The 22,072-nt window shown below is 41.8% G+C and overlaps 1 protein-coding gene and 1 long non-coding RNA gene across 2 annotated transcripts in view; one reads left to right on the plus strand and one right to left on the minus strand.

The window, feature by feature from the left end:
• Positions 1-22,072, plus strand: part of NFATC3 (nuclear factor of activated T cells 3) — a 163,994-nt gene that overhangs the window by 99,229 nt on the left and 42,693 nt on the right. The window contains 3 exon segments of the mRNA XM_050922682.1: positions 13,964-14,163; positions 15,246-15,418; positions 18,660-18,800. Of these exon segments, the coding sequence (XP_050778639.1) occupies positions 13,964-14,163; positions 15,246-15,418; positions 18,660-18,800 (514 nt within the window).
• LOC127034180 (uncharacterized) overlaps positions 1-22,072 on the minus strand; it is a 240,628-nt gene that overhangs the window by 34,377 nt on the left and 184,179 nt on the right. The gene's annotated exons all lie outside the window — the stretch shown is intronic.

Genomic DNA, 22,072 nt, shown 5'->3' on the forward strand with positions numbered 1-22,072 from the left:
GGTGACTGTATTGCACTTGCTAGTATGTTGTATAAAGCTTTGTCTACTGAATCTGTCAGTATTAAATTTAACAATGTGTCAATATTTGTGGGGTTTTTTCCTCCTGATGGCTTTTTTTGGAGAAGGGTAAATAAAATAAATTCATTAATATTTAGTTACAAGGTTTTGGCTGTTAAGCAACATTACTGTACATAATGTTTATTTGCTTTAGTTTTCAAAATCTTTTCAGAACCCATTGTGACAGAACAGGAGATTATTGCTCAGCTACTTGTTAAATTTTTAAGGGAGTAAAATTTATGATTTTTAATTTTTTTTACTAGAATAAAGAACACATTTTTTTCATTCAGAGACATGTATTTTATTTTCCTTCAGAAGTTGTGGTAGTGAAATTTTAGTGCTGAATTGATGACTATGAATAGTGAAGTCCTCTATGTTCACAGAGCAGGTGTTACAAGGATAATGGCGGTGCACACTTTGAACAGTGCCTCAGCTTTGAGCTCACGGGTACGACAATCTCCTTCCTAGGAGTTAAAAAGTGTAGTTAATATTCTTTGATTATTAGTTCTTGGCATGGAGTGCATGTGGAAGGAGTCCAGCATTCTCTTCCTTATGATACAGAAAGTGTTGCATTTGTAGTGAGGCGAGGGCTCTTACCTACAGTATTTCACACACTGCATTACATTGCAGAGTATTTTTCTATTGTTAGCAAACAGTTGAACGCAACTGCATTTAATGAAATGGAGTGCTCCAGACCCCAGGCAAATTGACCACATATCCCAGGGTTGTTTTCTGTTCTCTGCAGATAGTCAATCCCATACTATCTTCAACTATTTGTTTGTACTGTGGCCAACACAGCAAAGCCTGTAAGCACTATGTAATATAAGTAAACCTGTATCATACTGCATATACACAAAGGAAGATACTACCACAGCTACAACCATTGAAGGCAGCTTCATCTTTGTCACTGCCTGACGTTTCAATGCCCCACTTTGCAACCTTAACTTACTTTAAAACAAACTATGTCAAAATTTGAGTTAAGGTTGAAAGTACAAATCGGTAACCTCATTGTAACCACATTTCTGAATTTCCTTGATTTCTTGGCGGGGGGGGGGATAATTACAGGGTTGTTATAACTGTTTATGTATTGTAACATGTTTAGATGCCTTAAAAAGAAATCCAAACAACCTTAATTCTGCCCTATAATAATACCATGTAATAACCATATGTTTATGATTTAAGGCATTTTATTCCTTTGTGGATCCAAATTAACTTTTCATGGTGTTACTGAAGAACAGATTTAAAGTTGTTTAGGTGCCTTAAATTTGCATTTCTATACCACCTTCTTCAAGTAGTGTCCCTGTGCGTACTCCAATGTAGGTGGTCTACACCCCCTGCACCGTTGATTGCAGATTTCTCATAGCAGTGTCCATTTGACCCGTACATGCATGTTAGTTAATCTCATGCCTTGTGCCATTGTTACTTAGCACTGCACAGCTGAACCACCCTTAGTTCCTGCTGAACCGCCTTGGCCTGAGATGAAGCTCTGGAAGTTGTCCTGTTGAACACTTTTTACCTTATTTCTTTTTAATAGTTAGTTATATTACTATCAGTTTCATTAGTTAGTGATAGTATAGCTGCTTCTGTGAAAATTTTTTGCAGTTCACCAAATGAAGGAAGGAAAAGCCCCAGGTAAAGATGAACTGACAATCAAAATAAGAGCTGAGGCCAAGACCTTTGAGAAACCCTTGCTCAGAGGTTTAGCCGTTACTTGGAAATGGAGAAGATACCATCTAGCTGGAAGGAGTCCAACACCATTCTGCTGTACAAGAAGGGAGATCATGAAGATCTAAAGACTTATCATCCAAAACGTCTGTTCTCACAGGTCTGCAAGCTGTTCACCAAAATAACAAACTGACTCTGAGTATGGACAAGCAGCAGCAGAGAGAGCAGGCAGGCTTTCAAAGGAATTTCAGCACGATGGACCATATTTTCACTATCAACCAGCTGTTGGCACACTCTGACTACAAATTCTCTTTATGTATTGCCTTCGTCAATTATGAAAAAGCATTTGACAGCGTAGAGATCAATGCAGTGTTGAAAGCTCTTCCAGAGCAGGGGATTGACACAAACTATATCAAACTTTGAAAGGAAGCATATTCTGACTGCACTAGAGAGAGAACTTTATTTGATTATCCCCCCCAGCCTCCAATCCCAGTTAAGAAAGGTGTGAAACAAGGAGCCTGCCTTGAAATGGTAATGAGGCTGATTAATTGGAAGGGTGGAATCAAAGTCAACAGAGAGCAGTTAAACCATCTCAGATTCACGTATGATATTGTGTTGATTGCCAAAAATATTATCAAATTACAGAAAACGCTGTGAGAACTCAACACAAAAAGTAGCTAAGTCAAGCTGAAAATGAACCCCTCCCAAGACAAAATGTATGAAGTTTGATATCTTGCCAAAAGCCCAAACAACAATATAGGCCTGGTCTACACTACGAGTTTATCTCAAATTTAGCAGTGTTGAACAGAATTTACCCTGGACCCTTCCACACAACGAAGCCCTTTTATTACGATATAAAGAGCTCTTAATATCGATATCTGTACTCCTCCCCGACAAGGGGAGTAGCGCTGAAATCGGTATTGCCATTTCAAATTAGAGTTAGTTTGGCCACAATTCAACGGTATTGGCCTCCGGGAGCTATCCCACAGTGCACCATTGTGACCGCTCTGGACAGCAGTCTAAACTCGGATGCACTGGCGAGGTAGACAGGAAAAGCCCCGGGAACTTTTGAATTTCATTTCCTGTTTGCCTAGCCTGGAGAGCTGATCAGCACAGGTGACCATGCAGTTCCAGAATAAAAAAAGAGCTCCAGCATGGACCGTACGGGAGATACTGGATCTGATCTCTGTATGGGGAGATGAATCTGTTCTATCAGAACTCCGTTCAATTGACGAAATGCCAACACATTTGAAAAAATCTCTAAAGCCATGATAGACAGAGGCCACAACAGGGACTCAACAGAGTGCTGCATGAAACTTAAGGAGCTGAGACAAGCATACCGAAAAGCAAAAGAATCAAATGGACGCTCATGGAGGGAGGGGTTACTGACGACTGTAGCTATCCCACAGTTCCCGCTCTCTCCGAAAACCATTTGAATTCTTGGCTGAGCTCCCAAAGTCTGAAGGGTCAAAAACATTGTCGCAGGTGGTTCAGGGTATATGTCGTCAATCTCTTCCCGCTCCCCCCGTGAAAGCAAAGGGAAAAAAATTGTTTCTTGCCTTTTTTTCAATGTCACCGTATGTCTGCTGGATGCTGCTGGCAGACGTGGTGCTGCAGTGCTATATAGCAGCATCCCCTTCCCTTCCTTTCCCTTGCCTTGCGGATGGCAGATGGTACAGTAGGACTGGTATCCATCGTTATCGTCCCGTGAGTGCTCCTGGCTGGCCTCAGTAAAAATGGGAATGACTCCAGGTCATTCTCTTCTTTAAGTTTTGTCTAATGGAGATTCAGTCCTGCCTGGAATATCATGGCAGCTGGAGGCTTCTGCCTCAGGCTGCTCTCCCCAGTCAGCAGCACCACACCATTGTGCCTATCCCTGGCTACCAGGGCTCACAATCTACTACTTAGACCTCTACATTGTGATGCAAATAAAACAATTAAGCTGCCATTTAGAACTGTCCCCCCAACATACATATCCTGGGACATTTTGTATTTTACCAGTGTCAACCAAAAGCCCACACACAAATGGAGATTCAGTCCTGCCTGTGCTGCTGTCCTAGTGCTTGTCACAGATTCCCATTTTCAGCTATAGGCTAAGTAAGTGCAGAATGGTGGTTCACTCTACTTTGCTGTAAGCCAACCGCCCTCCCCTCCCCCCTTTGATCTCTGCTTGCAGAGGCAATGAAGTCAGTGTTGTTTCTTATTCATGCATTCTTTATTACTTCATCACACAAATGGGGGGATAACTGCTACGGTAGCCCAGGAGGGGTGGGGGAGGAGGGAAGCAATGGGTGGGGTTGTTGTAGGGGCACCCCCTAGAATGGTATGCAGCTCATCATTTCTGTGGGATGTTTGGGGCTCTGACCCAGAGCGGCCGTTTGCCTCTCTGGTTCTTTAGTAGGCTTGCCTGATATTCTAGGCAGGAATGACTCTCCATTAGACAAAACTTAAAGAAGAGAATGACCTGGGGAGTCATTCCCACTTTTGTCCATGCGCCCCCGACCAACCTCACCGAGGCCGGCCAGGAGCACCCATGCCAGCAGCAGACAGTACAGTATGACTGGTAACCATCTTTGTCAACTTGCAAAGAGGCAGATGGTACAGTAGAGCTGGTAACCATCCTTGCTAACTTGCAAAGGCAAGGGGATGCTGCTGTGTAGCACTGCTGTACCGTGTCTGTTAGCAATATCCAGTAGACATACCGTGACAGTAAAAAAAAGGCTGAATGGGCTCCATGGTTGCTGTGCTATGGCATCTGCTCGGGCAATCCAGGGAAAAGGGTGCAAAATGATTGTCTGCCGTTGCTTTCACGGAGGGAGGATTGACTGACAACATTTACCCATAACCACCTGCAACACTGTTTTTGCCCCATCATGCATTGGGATCTCAACCCAGAATTCCAATGCGCGGGGGAGACTGCAGGAACTATGAGAGAGCTACCCACAGTGCAACTCTCCGGAAGTTGACGCTAGCCTCGGTACGTGGACACACGCTGCCAAATTAGTGTGTGCTTAGTATGACCACGTGCCCTCAACTTTATACAGTCTGTTTCCAAAAATTGGTTTCTGTAAAATCGGAATAATACCGTAGTGTAGACATACTCTAAGGAAGAAAAAATAGAAGTTGAGCAATGTGTCTGTTTGGGCCAAGAAATTAACATGCACCACAATCTGGAAGGTGAGCTCTCACAAAGAAAGAAAGCAGGTTGGTGCACATTCAATTCTATCTAGGATGTCCTCCAAGGAAAAACCAACAAGGCAACATGGGCCAGCCTCTTCAACTCAAGAGTACTAACAGCAATGTTGTACAGCAGCAAAACCTGGGCACTGACGAAAACAGAGGAACCGCAACTGTCTGTCACGGAGACGGCAATGGAAAGAAGAATTGTAGGAATTTCAATCCACAACAGAGTCCACAACAAAGTGATCAGACAGTAGAGTGGAGTGCAGAATGTTGTTGCGATGGTCCGGGCATATAGGGAGGATCGCTAACAATCAATGGACCGCAGCTGTTGCTGAGTTGTACCCATGGGAACTGAAACGACCACTTGGCTCCAAAGTGATGGAAAGATTTTTATCATGAAAAGACATGGCCACACATGGAGAAAAAAGGCCAGGTTATGAGAAGCATGGAAGACATGTTGTGATCGACGCAATCTATACGAGGGCTGAGGGACAGATCAATCAAAGTGATTTGCTTGTCTTTTACGTTAGTTACTGATCTAGGAAGAATTCAACCTCCAGAGTGTCTCAATCCAAAAGAGAGCTCCTTTCACCTAGTGCAGATTCCAGAATGTGAACTTGTTCTAGTCTGGGATTGCTGATATTATACTCTTCCTTTATATGGGCTTCAAGGCTCTAGGTCCTTCTTAATTACTTTTAAGCTAAATGTACTTTATTTCAAGACTCTGAAGTTTTTTCTTCTCGTTCATCTGTACTCAAATTCCTCAGAGCGGTTTCCTTGATTCATAGTGGTTTTATAAAGGCATTGTACAAAGTGAATCCAAGTTACCACATTCATTTTCAGACTTTGAAGATGGTTCTTGTTAAGGATGTAAATATCAATTTAAAAAGTTAACTGGTTAAATTATTAAAATTATATCATTTAACCATTAACCAAGGCCACTCCGGCACCGGGGGGCGGGCTGGATAACCGCTGGGGCTGCAGGACCAGGGCTGGGGCCACTCCAGCCCTCCTGGCCTGCGGTGATCGAGGCTGGGGTCCCGGACTAGTAGTAACAGTAACAAAGAATGCCAGAGCTTTTTTTTGGTTTTATATGTTTCAAATTGGTAATGGATACAGGTTACATCTTATATCCTCTTCCAGTTTGCTTCCAACAGGGAGGTTAGTGACAATCTCTAATTCATCCATTACTGGTTCCGCCTCAGAGGACACTACCTTTGCTTTCAAAGGCTTGAAGTCAAGAAGCTTCAGGGTTGACCTTTTTTATATTTTGGGATGGGATCTGGCTTGTCCTAAGATTCTAAAATGCAAAGTCCCACCTGCAGATGCAGGGTGACTCTTAGCCTGATATTGAAAATAGTTCATTCGTCTTTGTTTGGTGCTTCAGGTCTCAGCTGTCCAAGTCTGTTTTGGTTGTTGTCTTTCCCTTTGCACATCCCCCCCTTTCACTGGGATCCTGTGCTACCACATGGCCCTTTTCTTTATGGGACTTATGAACAGTGGCTTATTTTGGAATAATTTAGTAGTACCCAACCATTTAGGCACTGATTCCATAAGTCTTAAGCTACTGGCCTTCTACAATAGTTAACATTCATTTCTATTTTAATATATTTGTGCAACTTTGCATTCTGTATAAACTTAGGAATTATACTGTAAGCTGAATCTGTTACAATGTGACTAAAAAAAAAATTCATACTCCCAACTTTAGTTATTTATATGCGGTGTTTCTATATTTCAATGGCCCGTTGTTCTTATACGTCTACTTCCTAAGTGTGCATTTAGGATTGTTACTGTTTGTGAGGAAATTTAAAATTTATTTTCCTAAAGAAGAAAATGTAATGAGGCAGCCAGCAAATAACAGCGATTGCTGCTATCTCTACGGCGTTGCTGAGAACTCGTGCTCAAACAAGTTGTGTGTGAAGTAAATGGCTCTCTCAGTAAGAAATCTTCTTGACTTAGTTTTTTCCATTTGATAGCCAAAGATCATGAGTTTTCAGGTGATGCAGGATACACACAAGCTGTAGTCAAACTTTTGTATGGCAAATTAGAGTTTCTTTCTTAACCTAGGGCTCTTTGTGAGGGCTCTTGATTCCCCCCCCCCCCAATTTAAAGACATGTTTCTGGTCCTTAACGTTGTGTTGGGGAGACCTTGTGAGAATGTAAACTTAGTATAAACCCAGTGCAGTGATGCCGTCTTGACTCTTCAGACATCCTGAAGCAGTAGTTGTAAGAACTGCAAGCCACCCTTTTCTTTTCAGTAAAGGCCCTGTAGACTTTGCAGTTCCATAGAATTGATCCAGTATGCCAGAATTCAGCTTCTCTTCTTTGAGGAGTATCCCTGTGGATGCTCCACTTTAGGTGTCTTGACACCCGCTCTTGTAATCGGAGATTTGTGGTAGCAGTGCCTGGTTGGGCCATGAACGCATCATAGGCATCTTGTGCCACTCCGAACGTTTATGTATCAGTCCTCAGCCAACCATCCTCTTGTTCCTTCTCAACCACCTTTGGCTTGAGTTAGAGCAATCAGCAGCACCCTCTCTTACCTCAGATAAGAGTAATAGTAGATAGTTCATAGTTGTTCTTGATAGCATTAGCTTAGTTGTATTAGCTTCACTATCCCCTTGCCCTAATATAATTTTTTATTTCTTCATTCAAAATTTTTTTTCCTCTTACTTTCCCCATGCACCCCATCTCTTTGACAGGTACACAGTTATAATCTGAAACAGGATTTATCCCTGTGTTTTTCTCTAAGACCAGGTTTCTCAGGAATGCCTGGCTCTCCTGGCTTTAAACGCTGCCTGACTTGCAAACTCTCCATACGGGTCTCTGACAGCCACACATAATGTGTCTGAGATGCACATTACTCAGAAGGCCCACCCTGCAGAAAGCTGGCAGCTAGGGCAAGAAAAGTCAGATCCCCAACTGAAGTTCCTCATGATGGAGAAATCCCCCAGGCCAGTCTCTGATCTTGCATCCAGGACACCCCCTCACCAGTGGCAGCCTCTGACAGGGGTTCTGCTCCAACAACGTCTGTCAAGGAGCCTGTTCCAACAAAGGCTACCAAAAAGCAGTCTCTGCACCAAGAATTGCCTAAAAGAAACTATCTCCAACTGAAAAATCTGCCCTGGTACCAACGGCACCAAGAGTGCTGGACCACGAGGTACCGGGAACATCCAGTACCAAGAGTTCCTGAAGAGCTAAAGACCCTATGCAGCCAAGCTCAAATGGGGGTTCACACAATAAAGTGAAACCTTCCAACTTGGCACCCACGGAGCTGCTGAAAACCTCTGCACTAAGCAGTACAATGGTGCCATCTGCTATACCTATGCCGCAGAGCTCTAAATCCTCAGCACCAGAGGGTGGAGATCCGTCACGGATCTACACAAACTCAACAAATTTGTAAGAACACAACATTTCAAAATGGTGACTAAGCACAATAATTCTGGCGCTAGAGAGGAAGATTGGGCCTCAGCCCTCAACCTCCAAGATGAATATTTTCATATTACCTTACACCGGCCACAGAAGATTCCAGAGATTCACCCTAGGGAAACAGCATTCCAAGACAGAGTACTACCTTTCAGTCAGTCCACTCCTCCTAGGATCTCCTCCAAAGTTCTTTCTGTCATTGCAGCCCACCTCCACAGACACAGAGTAATGATATCTCCATACTCCATTCTTGCAGGCCTGGCGTTGAACAGTATATGTGCCGCACAGTCACTCTCTCAACCTCACAATGCCACACAGAGTAAAAGACGCTCTAACATGGTGGACACAACCAAAGAACATCTATCCAGGAGTCCCTTTCCAATAAAGAACTCCAACCATGACAGTCCCGACAGCCACTCCCCTTATAAGGTTGGAGGCACACCTACTCAACAATACGGTCCAAGGCCGCTGGTTCCCAGCAGAGTCCAACCTGCATATAAACTTACTGAAGCTAAGGGTAGTCTGAAATGCACGTGACCACTTTCTCCCTCTAAATAAGAACAATGCCATCAAGATCCTCACGGACAATATAGCATGCATGTTTTACATAAGCTGCCTGGAGGTAGAATGATCATACTACCTATGTACAGAGGTGATACGACTTTGGAATTGGTGCATCACCAATAACAGAGATATCTGCATGCTGTCTTCCAGGATGTCAGAATACAATAGCAGATGTCCTGAGCAGGGACTTCTCACAAACCCATGAATGGGAGATGGATCCCAGAATTCTCAAGTCCATATTCAGACTATGGGGGTTCCCTACCATAGCTCTATTTGCAACAGCTCAGAACACCAGGTGCCCACAATATTGCTCCAGGGTGGGATTGAGACACCTCACCCTAGGCAACGCTCACCTCATAAAATGGAAGACACCACTGATGTATGCATTTCCTCTCACCCCACTCCTAAGCAGAATCATTCACAAGATCAGACAGGACAAATCCACGGTCATTCTTATAGCACCTACATGGCCAGACAAACATGGTTCCCATACCTGCTTCAGATTGCAGTGAAACCACCTTGAACCCTTCCCTTAGTACCTCACTAAGTACCTGTAGTACCTTCTATCTCAAGATGTGGGACGCATCCATCATCCCAACCTCGCAGTACTCCACCTCAAGGCCTGGTTATTCCATGGCTGACTAGGGTCAAGGAGGCCTGTTCTGAGGAAGTAAGATACATTACTGAACAGTCGGAGACCAAGTACAAGAAAGACGTATATCCATCAGTGGAAACGATTCTGCATCTGGTGCCATGATAAAGCCCTTACCACAATAGTCTCCCCTACCGAGGATCCTGGGCTATATACTCGGACTTTAAAAATTGGAGCTTCCCACAAGCTCCATCAGAGTACACTTGGCTGCTATTACCACCTTCCACGACAAGGTGGATGGGTGTCACTGTATAGGTTCACCCAACAATTAAACGCTTCCTTAAAGGCACTGAAAACACTTATCCCACAATAAAAAAAACCTACACTCATGTGGGATCTCAACCTTGTTCTACGCAGACTCATCAGAAAACTGTTTGAACCCCTTGCAACCTGCTCTTTTTTACACTTATTCATGAAGGTGGCTTTCCTCAATGCCATCACGTCCACCAGACAAGTGAGAGAATTAGGTGCCCTAATGGAACACCCACCGTATACAGCATTCTTTAAAGATAAAGTAACCCTACGACTGCATCCCAAGTTCCTCCCCAGTCACCTCCCTCTTTCATTTGAACCAACCCATTTTCTTACCTCTGTTTTATCCAAAGCCACATACAAACTAGGGAGAGGCAGGCCTCACTCCACACATTGGATATTGGCAGAGCATTAGCTTTCTACACTAAAAAAACCCAAATGTTTAGAAAATCATAGACGGTTTTGTTTCCATAACAGAGCATTTGATGAATCAAACCATCTCAAAACCAAGACTATCCAAATAGATATCAGGATGTATCCATTTGTGCTACCAAAACAACAATCTACAACCTCCAGTGGAAGTTCGCACACACTCTACCAGAGCACAGGCAATATCCTTGGCCTTTCTCAACAGTATCAGTATCACTGATATTTGCAAAGTAGCAACCTGGACATCAGTCCATACATTTACTAAACACTATTCTCTAGAGCAACAATCTGCATCAGGTGTTAACTTTGGGCTCACAGTGTTATCCACCGTCAGTAACGCAACTCCGAAGCCCCTCCCCTCCACTGATGGACACTGCTCAGTAGTCACCTAAAGTGGAGCACCCATAGGGACAATCCTCAAAGAAGAGAAGATTATCGGCCTTGTGCAGTAACTGAGGTTCTTTAAGAGATGGTTGTCACTGTGGATGCTCTACTACTTTTCCTCCTCACATCTACTTCAGCGTTTCATGTAAATTCTCTGGAGGTAGAGAAGGAACAGAGGGACAATTGGCTGCGCACCGATACGTAAACTTTCAGAATGTCCTGAGACTGCTATGGCATGTGCGCAGTGCAACTGGGCACTGCTATCACAAATCTCCATTTACAAGCATAGGATGTCAAGACACCTGAAGCAGAGTATCCACATGGACAACAGTCTCGAAGATCCTCAGTTACTGCACAAAGTGAGTAACCGTCTCTTTCCTCCCATGGAATTTGCCATTTTCCTGTAGCCAGTTACACAGCACTTTTTGGCTTCGTGCCGGACCTGCCTGCAATTGTGTCTTGCGCTGTCTTCCCCACAAAGGGAAATTAAATTTGCAATATATGCTTCCAGAACTCTTCCACACAGCCAGGTAGCAGCCAACCTTCCTTTCCTCCCTCTTTTGTGCATGAAGCCTGTCATAAACAGATAGCTAAGGGTTAATGTCTCTTTCACCTGAAGCACCTGACCAGAGGACCAATCAGGAAACCGGATTTTTTCAACTTTGGGTGGAGGGAATTGTGTGTCTGAGTCTTTGTTTTCTGTCTGCCTGCTGTCTCTGAGCTTTGGAGAAGTAGTTTTACTTTCTAATCTTCTGTTTCTAAGTGTAAGGACAAAGAGATCAGATAGTAAGTTCTATGGTTTCTTTTCTTTGGTATTTGCATGAATATAAGTGCTGGAGTGCTTTGATTTGTATTCTTTTTGAATAAGGCTGTTTATTCAATATTCTTTTAAGCAATTGACCCTGTATTTTGTCACCTTAATACAGAGAGACCATTTGTATGTATTCTTCTTTCTTTTTTATATAAAGCTTTCTTTTAAGACCTGTTGGAGTTTTTCTTTACTTCAGGGAAATTGAGTCTGTACTCACCAGGGAATTGGTGGGAGGAAGAAATCAGGGGGAGATCTGCGTGTGTTGGATTTGCTAGCCTGATTTTGCATTCCCTCTGGGTGAAGAGGAAAGTGCTTTTTGTTCCCAGGACTGGGAACGGAGAGGGGGAGTCACTCTGTTTGGATTCACAGAGCTTGTGTCTGTGTATCTCTCCAGGAGCACCTGGAGGGGGGAAGGGAAAAAGGATTATTTCCCTTTGTTGTGAGACTCAAGGGATTTGGGTCTTGGGGTCCCCAGGGAAGGGTTTTCAGGGGGACCAGAGTGCCCCAAAACACTCTAATTTTTTGGGTGGTGGCAGCAAGTACCAGGTCCAAGCTGGTAACTAAGCTTGGAGGTTTTCATGCTAACCCCCATATTTTGGACGCTAAGGTCCAAATCTGGGACTAAGGTTTGACAAAGCCTAACTTTTCCCTACGGCAGATCCTACCAAAACACATGCAAGAATGCTTGACAGCTACTATACTACTTTACAGGAGTAGTGATTGCTGGCAGAGGATGATCAGGCATACATATTACCATTACAAGGAAGCACTGAGCCATTTGGAAACCAAGAAAGAAACCTGTTGAATTCTTCATACAAAAGCTTATGGGTTTACAAAATCAGACTCTTATTAAATGTCAATTCTGTAAACATGGAATGTGTCGATATGAATAACAGCCTCATAATTAGTGAAACTGATTAGCACTCTGAGACACAAGATGTAATCTAACCACGGTAAATCCAGTGGAATTTGTATCTAAGTGCTAGGTCATGACGATCCTGTTTCTGCCATATTGCTAAATGGAGGGAAAGTTCTAGCTAAATGAGAGGAGGATTTTTTGTTGAATAGGGGAATGTTGTAGAAAAAAGTTGAGAACCACTGCCATAAGGATTAAAAATTTGTTTGAGGTAGTGCAATGCTATAATTTCTCCAGATTTTATGGTCGCTTTCTTAATTTAAACTTTGTTTAGGTTTAGAGTCCAGATTTTTTTTTTTTTTTTAAATATGGCTAACTGTTTAAATTCAGGTTCCTAACTTTTTCAGGCACTACAACAAAAGAGTGGGGTTGATCCTTGTGGTTACATTTTCAAAGAACACAAGTTTTGCTTATTACTGACGTAAAACAGTAAATTTTAACCTTTGGAGAAAACACTTTTTTTGTTTTTTCTCCTAAATGTGGCAACTATATGTAACAAAAATTGATTTTAACTTGAAAATTATTAGCTATCATTGCAGTTGCAAATAGAAGGAAAGATACACAGGAAGAATTTACTAGTTTAAATGTTTTCTGTGCTTGAAAACATACAATTGTCAACTTCCCTTCACAGTTAAATCTTTTATGCATATGTTTACTAATATGCAACTAAGGTTGCAGAATTAGATAAGTTTATGAAAATAAACTTCTTTATAATATTGCATTAGTTTTTTAAAAATGAAATGCTAAGAACAGTGTGTATCTGGTATAGAAGTTACGTAGGGAAAATGATAAAATTCTGGCTTGTTGGAATAGCGTCAATGATCTGAAATATCTAACTTTGAAAACGTTTTGTTTTAAGCTTCCATCTGTTTAATTATGCATATTCTGCTATGGAAATAATAGGGTAATTTTGACCATACTAATTCATAAGCATGAAGAATTTTATTTGCTTTTAAAATTCAAAGGTTGTAGACACTAATTAATAAACTGTTAAACTGAGGAAACTCCAAAATCATAATTTGCTTCTCAGAAAAGTATTAAGAAAATTCAAAATGAATTAAGGAGCTTTAACTCCTCCCATTCATTCTAGGGTTTGTCTACATGGGGATACTCAGGAAGATTAATCGAGATTAACCAAAGGTGTGAATTTAAAGTGGATTAGTTACACACGGATGTTTAATGTGGTTTATGCCCTTATTCAGAATTGCAGAGGCCTTAATTTGACTTCGTTTATTTCATTTTGGAAATTAAGGCTCATTTAATTCTGAATAAGAATGTTCACATGGAGGTTTAATTCAATTTAACTAATCCACTTTTAATTCACCCTTTTGGTTAATGTCAATGTACACAGGCCCTAACAAACTTCTTTGTAATATATGTTCTCCTAATCTGTCCTAAGGGACAAGCAATTAACACGTGGTTTGCTGCTTGTAGAATTGTTTGTCATGCCACATCAGAAGCTGAAAAAGTTTCAGGGTCTGTGAATAAATATTAAAAGCTTAATATTTTTCCTTTTATAATTGTGTGTGTGTTTATATATACAAATAATGTAATTTGTCTCAAAAATACAAACACCATAAAATCCAGTTACAATTCTAAAATTTTATCTTTTTTTTTTTATCAGCTCATAGGCTACAGTGAGAAGCCAGTAAACCTACAGATGTTCATTGGAACAGCAGACGATCGCTACTTACGACCTCATGCATTCTACCAGGTGCACCGAATCACTGGGAAAACAGTTGCTACTGCTAGCCAAGAGATAATAATTGCCAGCACAAAAGTACTGGAAATTCCACTTCTTCCTGAAAATAATATGTCTGCCAGGTGTGTAGCAGCATTTTTTCCAAACTAGCAAGTTAATCATTTGTGTATTCCTTTCAAAGCAATACAAGGTTAAAAATGGTGTATTTTTTTTAAGGTAACTTGACATAGCCCTAATTGCTTTGATTTTTAATTATGTGCTATATATAGTGTCTGGGTTTTTTTCCTGCTAGCAAGCTTTTTAAAAAATTGCTTTTTGCTACCTGTAGTTGGATTATTATCCTAACTTTTCTTCAGGCCTCTGTGCAAAACCTGAAATGGAATGATTATGTATTATTTTAATGAACAAAGGGGGAACTTGACATCCCATCTAAAATGCTACACCATGCTACTTAGAAGCCAAGTGAGCACCATAAATTATTTCTTATATGAATCAAGTTCAGCATATATGCTGATTTGGCTAAATGTGTATAATTTCTCAGTATGAGTAAGAATACTTTTTTTTAGAAAAAGTGGGGTTTTTAGAAGAAAAATGTGGACTACCATATAATGCAGCAACAGAATTTACTTAGTTATGGGTTTTAATGTGTATAACTTTATTTGAAATTTTCCATAAAATTTCTTCCGTAGTTGTTGTCCCATAACAGTGCTATGCCGTCTTTGTCACCCTATTATTTAGTTGACTACATAGCCGTTGTCCCAAATAAACAATAATTGCTATTTTGGAATTTCAGAAAGTGTTTTGTTAGGCCAGTTGGTTGCAGGTTTGGCCATTTTATGACACTGTTTCCCATGCAGAATTGTACGTGGTTATCACTTTTGAGTGACTTGTTTCAGGAAGGCACTAATGTAATACAAATAATTGATCTTTTACTTTTTAAAAAGTCAAAAGGACAGGGGATGTAAGTTCCCGAAATTTAACTTTATAGCTGAAATCCATAGTTTCCTTTTTTGCCCTAATTTAAAGCATCATAGTAGCAGCTATCCAAGTTAGTGGCACAGAGCAAAATTAAGAGTTATTTTTAGTTCTAGTGTAACAGGAGTGTTAAACTGAGACCTTTAGGATATGTTTTTGATCATTTAGTAATACTTGACTACTTTTCCTCCATCTGTCTTCTAACCCTTCTCCTCCCTTTATCCTCCAGTATTGATTGTGCTGGTATTTTGAAACTCCGCAATTCAGATATAGAGCTCCGTAAAGGAGAGACAGATATTGGAAGAAAGAATACCAGAGTGCGACTTGTGTTCCGTGTTCATATCCCACAGCCTAGTGGAAAGGTGTTATCTCTACAGATTGCTTCCATACCTGTTGAATGCTGTAAGTTGTGTAACAATTAGTCTCTTACACACATTTAAAATCTCTTAATTACAGTTGCAATAGCTTTCTGTTCCATGTGCCAGTAGAATTTTAGGCAGAAGAATCCACTGGAATATTATGGCTGTGAAATTATTTTTGAAACTGTGTGCATTTACTGTAAAACCTATCTGTTACTAAGGGTACGTCTACACTACAGGATTATTCCGATTTTACATAAACTGGTTTTATAAAACAGATTGTATAAAGTCGAGTGCACGCGGCCACACTAAGCGCATTAATTCGGCGGCGTGCGTCCGAGGCTAGCGTCGATTTCTGGAGCATTGCACTGTGGGTAGCTATTCCATAGCTATCCCATAGTTCCCGCAGTCTCCCTTGCCCCTTAGAATTCTGGGTTAAGAGCCCAGTGGCTGATGGGGCAAAAATCATTGTTGCGGGTGGTTCTGGGTAAATGTCGTCAGTCATTCCTTCCTCCAGGAAAGCAATGGCAGACAATCATTTCGCGCCCTTTTTCCCTGGATTGCCCTGGCAGACGCCATAGCACGGCAACCATGGAGCCCATTCAGCTTTTTTTTTTTTTTTTTTTTTTTTTTTTTTACAGTCACCGTATGTGTACTGGATGCCGCTGACAGAGGCGATACTCCAGCACTACACAGCAGCATTCATTTGCTTTTGCATGATAGCAGAGATGGTTACCAGTCATTCTGTACCGTCTGCTGCCAGTGTAATTTGGCAATGAGATGACGGTTATCTGTCCTTCCGTGCTGTCTGCTGCTATCATGGGTGCCCCTGGCTGAGATCGGCCGGGGGCGCAAAAGCAAAATTGGGAATGACTCCCCAAGTCAATCCCTACTTTATAGTTTCTAAAAATAGTCAGTCCTGCCTAGAATATGGGGCAAATGTACAAGAGAAACAGTGTATCAGAGAGTACAGCTGCTCCATGTCAGATCCCGCAGAAATGATGAGCTACATGCCATTCACGGGGGGTGCCCCTGCAACAACCCCACCCGTTGCTTCCCTTCTCCTCCAACCTTCCTGGGCAACCGTGGCAGTGTCCCCCCCATTTGTGTCATGAAGTTATAAAGAATGCAGGAATAAGAAACAGTGACTTGTTAGTGAGATAAAGTGAGGGGGAGGCAGCCTCCTGGTGCTATGATAGTCCAGGCAGGACATTAAGCAGTGTGGGGGAGAGGAGCCCAGCATCCCACTGCTATGATAGTCCAGGCAGTACAGAATCTTTTCTTTTCACATGAAAGGCAGGGGGCTGATTGAAGCTCAGCCCCCAGTTGCTATGATGAAGACAGTTACCAGCCGTTCTGTACCATCTACCGGGAATGACAGGGAATCATTCCTATTTTTACCCAGGCGCCCCCAGCCGACCTCACCTGAGGCAAGCCAGGAGCATTCACGGGCTGATGGTGACGACGGATATCAGTCATATTGTATCGTCTGCCACTGGGAAGGGGAGCAGATACTGCTCTTCACTGCTGCAGCATCGCGTCTACCAGCAGCATTCAGTAGACATAGGGTGACATTGAAAGAAGTCAAGAAACGATTTCTTTCCTTTTTCTTTCATGGGGGGGGGGGGGGGGAGTAAATTGACGAGCTATTCCCTGAACCACGCCGGACAATGTGTTTGAACCTACAGGCATTGGGAGCTCAGCCAAGAATGCAAATACTTTTCAGAGACTGCTGGGGACTGTGGGATAGCTGGAGTCCTCATTCCCCCCTCCCTCCATGAGCGAGTCTCTGGCTTCCCGTTACGCTTGTCACACAGCACTGTGTAGCCTGTAGATTTTTTTTTTTCAAACGCTTTGGCATTTCGTCTTCTGTAACGGAGCTTTGATAGAACAGATTTGTCTCCCTATACAGCAGTCAGATTCCGTATCTCCCATACGGTCCATGCTGGAGCTCTTTTTGGATTTGGGACTGCGTTGCCACCCGTGCTGATCTGAGCTCCACGCTGGGCAAACAGGAAATGAAAATCAAAATTTCGCGGGGCTTTTCCTGTTTACCTGGCCACTGCATCCGAGCTGAGATTGCTGTCCAGAGCGGTCACAGTGGTGCACTGTGGGATACTGCCCGGAGGCCAATACCATCGATTTGCGGCCACACTAACCCTAATCCGATATGGTAATACCGATTTTAGCGCTACTCTTGTCGGGGAGGAGAACGGAAACCGATTTAAAGAGCCGTTTATGTTGATAAAAAGGGCCTCGTAGTGTGGACGGGTACAGCGTTAAATCGGTTTAATGCTGCTAAAATCGGTTTAAACGCGTAATGTAGACCAGGCCTAACTGAAGATGCTTAGAGAGTAGTTGGAACGTTGTAGATTTAAATGTAAAATTAAAGTATTAAAATTTTCTTTAAAGCATTTCAGTATGCTAAATCATGTTGTTAAAGAAATTTACGTAAAATGCGGAAATTTGGGAAGAGCAAAATTTGTACTTAATGTGCTTTTTCATGTAAAAAATAAATCATGTTTCTACATAAGAGCATCAGTATTCATTTTGGGTTTTATGTAACATAATACTTTATAATTTAAAAGTCAAAGCATTTATTTTTGGAAAAAATGCTAATTAATGGTTTCAGTGGGCAGATTCTACATCCTTACTAGAGACTAAGGCCTGGTCTACACTGGGGGGTGGGGAGGGATCGATCTAAGTTACGCAACTTCAGCTACATTATTCATGTAGCTGAAGTCGACATACTTAGCTCTACTTACCACAGTGTCTTCACTGCAGAAAGTCAATTGTTGATACTCCCGCCATCGACTCTACCTGCACCTCTTGCTCCGGTGGACTCCGCTTGGCCTCTCTCGCTCCAGTTGACGAGAGTGTGTTTGGCAGTTGATTTATCACATCTTCACTAGATGCGCTAAATCGACTGCTGCTGGATCAATTGCTCCGGAGGCAAGTGTAGACATGTCCTAAATAGCAGTGTTTCTAATTCAGCAGTTCAAATTCTTTGTGGTATTCATTTGTAAACTACAGGTGTGGGGATACCAAAATGGGTCATATAAAGAATAAGTAAGTAGCTTTTGACAATTATTTTGACCTCAAAATAATTCAGAAATATTTTAAACAGATTTCACTAAACTGAAAAGTGAATCCAATGTATGTGGTTAACCTGTTGTGAAGTTTTGTGATTGCTTACTATATCATCATTCATTTAGTAATTACAGTTTGACTCAAAATATGAAAGTAGTTAAACATTTTTCCTTTTTCATCTTTTTAAAAAATAGCTCAGCGATCTGCTCAAGAACTTCCTCAGATAGAAAAATACAGCATCAACAGTTGTTCCGTAAATGGAGGCCATGAAATGGTTATGACTGGATCTAATTTTCTTCCAGAATCAAAAATTATATTTCTTGAAAAAGGACAAGGTAAGTTTCTCTTTTTAGTTTGAAAAGAACTGGAATTATGAATGTTTCAGTGGTAAATGTATTAAAACCTTTGCAAGTTGTAATCTCAAACTTCAATTTGATCAGTGATCTGTGGGTTAGCTGCTATAAATGAAAATAGTACAGTTGCTGCCTCAGGAAGATGAATACAAACCAACTGGTTCCTCACTGAAAACTTGGAACTGCTTATACATTGCATATATTATGCATTGGCCTTCTCTTGTGTTTTACTAGAAAAAAATTGTATGAAATATAACAGGGAACTATTTGACGTCTGTTCCAGTTATTTGTTCGCCATTTGAGTCGTGTGTTGCCTGTGACTTAATTGCTGCTTCGGAATTAGCTGTGTTATCATGCTTTCAGGTGAGGAATTGTTGTTGTGATTCCTTCAGAGAACTTTTCCATACGACTTATCCAGAACACCTTGTCCAATTCTGGGAGAATACTTCATCCAGTTTTTTGGGTTCCAAAAAACTCAGTTTAACACCAGATTTTGTCACTCGGATTCCTTGGTTTGGCATACAGCAAGCTATGCTGAGTTGATCAGCCTTAAACGTAGCGGGTGGGTACAGGGCATTTCACACATCTAAGTTCTACAGAAAACTTCTTGCTTTATATATATTTACACATTACATTGCATTTATTGTGCATTGCATCAAACATTTTACTTTGCAGGAACCATTTCCTGTGTAGCATGCTCTATCCATGCATTCATTGTCCATGCTCACCCTAGTCTTTACCTGATCTCTACATTCCTAACTTTCTTGTCCTTGGTTAGTAAATGGGTCCTTGGGTGTTCTCCCTCTTATCTTAGCTGGTTCAGACATTCTGTCTTTTTAGCCTCCTGACCTGTTTACTTATCTTATTTAGTAGAAATGTCCTGTTTTCAGCCTAAAGATCTGTTTACTACCCTAATTTTGTCCACCGAGAAATGAGGCCTCCCTCCATATGTTAATTGGTCATGTCAGGTGAGACCTCCACTACAGGAATAAACATCATGAACAAATTAGTAAATAGAGAATTTTGTGTTCATACAAGTTTGACAAACAATTAAGAGGCAGAGGATAAAAAAATAAAATTTTTGGTAACCAAGAATGATGTCTACATAAAATATATTTTGTCAGAGTACTTAAGGCATCTGTCATGGTATAACCCCCCCTCTGAACCTTAGCTTCCAAAAGATGGGGTACCAGCATGAATCCCCGTAAGCTTAATTACCAGTTTAGATCTTGTAGTGCTGCCACCAACCAGGACTTGCAGTGCCTGGTACACTCTGGTCCCCCCAAAACCTTCTCAGAGGACCCCAAGACCCAGACCCCCTGGATCTTACACAAGGAAAGTAAACCCTTTCCCCCACCGTTGCCTCTCCCAGGCTTTCCCTCCCTGGGTTACCCTGGAAGATCACTGTGATTCAAACTCCTTGAATCTTAAAACAGAGAGGAATGCACCTTTCCCCCTCCCCTTTTCCCCTCCCCAAGAGGAAATACAGATTCAAGCTCCGTGAATCTAAAACAGAGGAATTCCATCTTCCCCCCTCCCTTCTCTCTCTCTGTCTCCCACCAATTCCCTGGTGAGTACAGACTCAATTCCCTTGAGCCTCAACAAGGGGAAAAAATCAATCAGGTCTTAAAAAAGAAAAGCTTTTAATAAAAGAAAGGAAAAAGTAAAAGTTGTCTCTGTAATTAAGATGGTAAATGTTACAGGGTCTTTCAGCTTATAGACAGTAGAGAGAAGCCTTCCCCCCAGCACAAATACAAATTAAAATCCTCCCAGCAAAATACACATTTGCAAATAAAGAAAACAATCAAAAGACTAAACCGCCTTTCTACTTGTACTTACTATTTGAACAGAAAATTAGAGAGCCTGTAGGTACCTCTGGTCACTCTCAGAACCCAGAGAGAACAACAGACAAACAAACACAAAACAAAGACTTCCCTCCACCGAGATTTGAAAGTATCTTGTCTTCTGATTGGTCCTCTGGTCAGGTGGTCCAGGTTCACTGCTTGTAACCCTTTACAGGTAAAAGACATTAACCCTTAACTATCTGTTTATGACAGCATCAATAGATCTTTAAAAATCTGGTTCACATGGCTTATCTGTTTAAAGTTAAGCTTGTGTATTTGCATGTATATATTTGCTTGTGCATAAGTTGCATAGGTAAATACAATGTCAGATGTGTGCACAAATCAGATATTTGCAATATGTAAAGAGAGAGAGATGCTGAATTTGCCACTTGCTTGCAAACATACCCAAATTGTGCATGTATATTGGATATTTGCATGCATAAGGAGTCAAACAAATGTGTGAGTGCCTAAAAATCTGGTCTTGTATTTATAGTACATGTACACATCCTATTTATTCTCTTTCTCAAGATTTCAGCTAGTGTACAGAGTAATAGAGATGATACTCCTGGTGGAATTCTGTGCCACTGTGCAGAATTCATGTCCTCTGCAGATTTTTTTTTTTCTCTGCAAAAAATACATTGCTAGAGATGCACTGCAGTTACACGTTTTGACCACTAGGGGCTGCTGTAGTACCAGAAGAGTGGCAGTTGGCTCAGCCAGCCACCAGTAGAGAGGAGAGTGCCCTGCCCATAGGGCCAGGTGAAGAGGCATGAGATATGGGGCGGGGATGGAAAGAGTAGGTAGGGCACATGGGGCTGCTGGGAGATTACATAGACTGGAGTTCAGAAGCTAGTGGGTTGACAGCATTGAGCTAGGAGCTGAATGGGATTGGAAGTGCAGGGACACATGGGGATGGGGTATCTGAATGGGGATGCAGGAATGGGGGAGGAGAGTGCAGGGATGGATGTGGTGAGAAGGGGTAGCTGAATGGGGATGCAAGGACACGGGGTGGAGCAGATGTGCCTGACTGAATGAGGGAGGCTAAGGGGTCAGCCAGGATCTGCATGGGGAGGCTCCCTAACAGTCCCTCCCCACTCACCCCTAAAAAACCTGTTCCATATTTCTCCCACCCATGCCCAACAGCCTTCCAGGTTCACACCCAGGTTTCCTCCCACCAATTACTTCCCTCTTCCTCAGCTCATCCATGACCCCAACTCACCCAAGCCTTTGCACTGCTTCTGAGGGGTGCAGGAAATATGTTTCTGTATTGTAGTTTAAAATGAATTACTCAGTTCTGTATTAATATGCTAGTAAGGAATCTATTTGTCAAAAACATTCAGGAAGTCTTTTTAGTTGTCTGTATTATTACAGACCTGCTTGCTGACAGGTATTTTGAAATAAATTACCAAA

The sequence above is a fragment of the Gopherus flavomarginatus genome, chromosome 14, assembly GCF_025201925.1.
Source record: "Gopherus flavomarginatus isolate rGopFla2 chromosome 14, rGopFla2.mat.asm, whole genome shotgun sequence".
Classification (NCBI taxonomy): domain Eukaryota; kingdom Metazoa; phylum Chordata; order Testudines; family Testudinidae; genus Gopherus; species Gopherus flavomarginatus.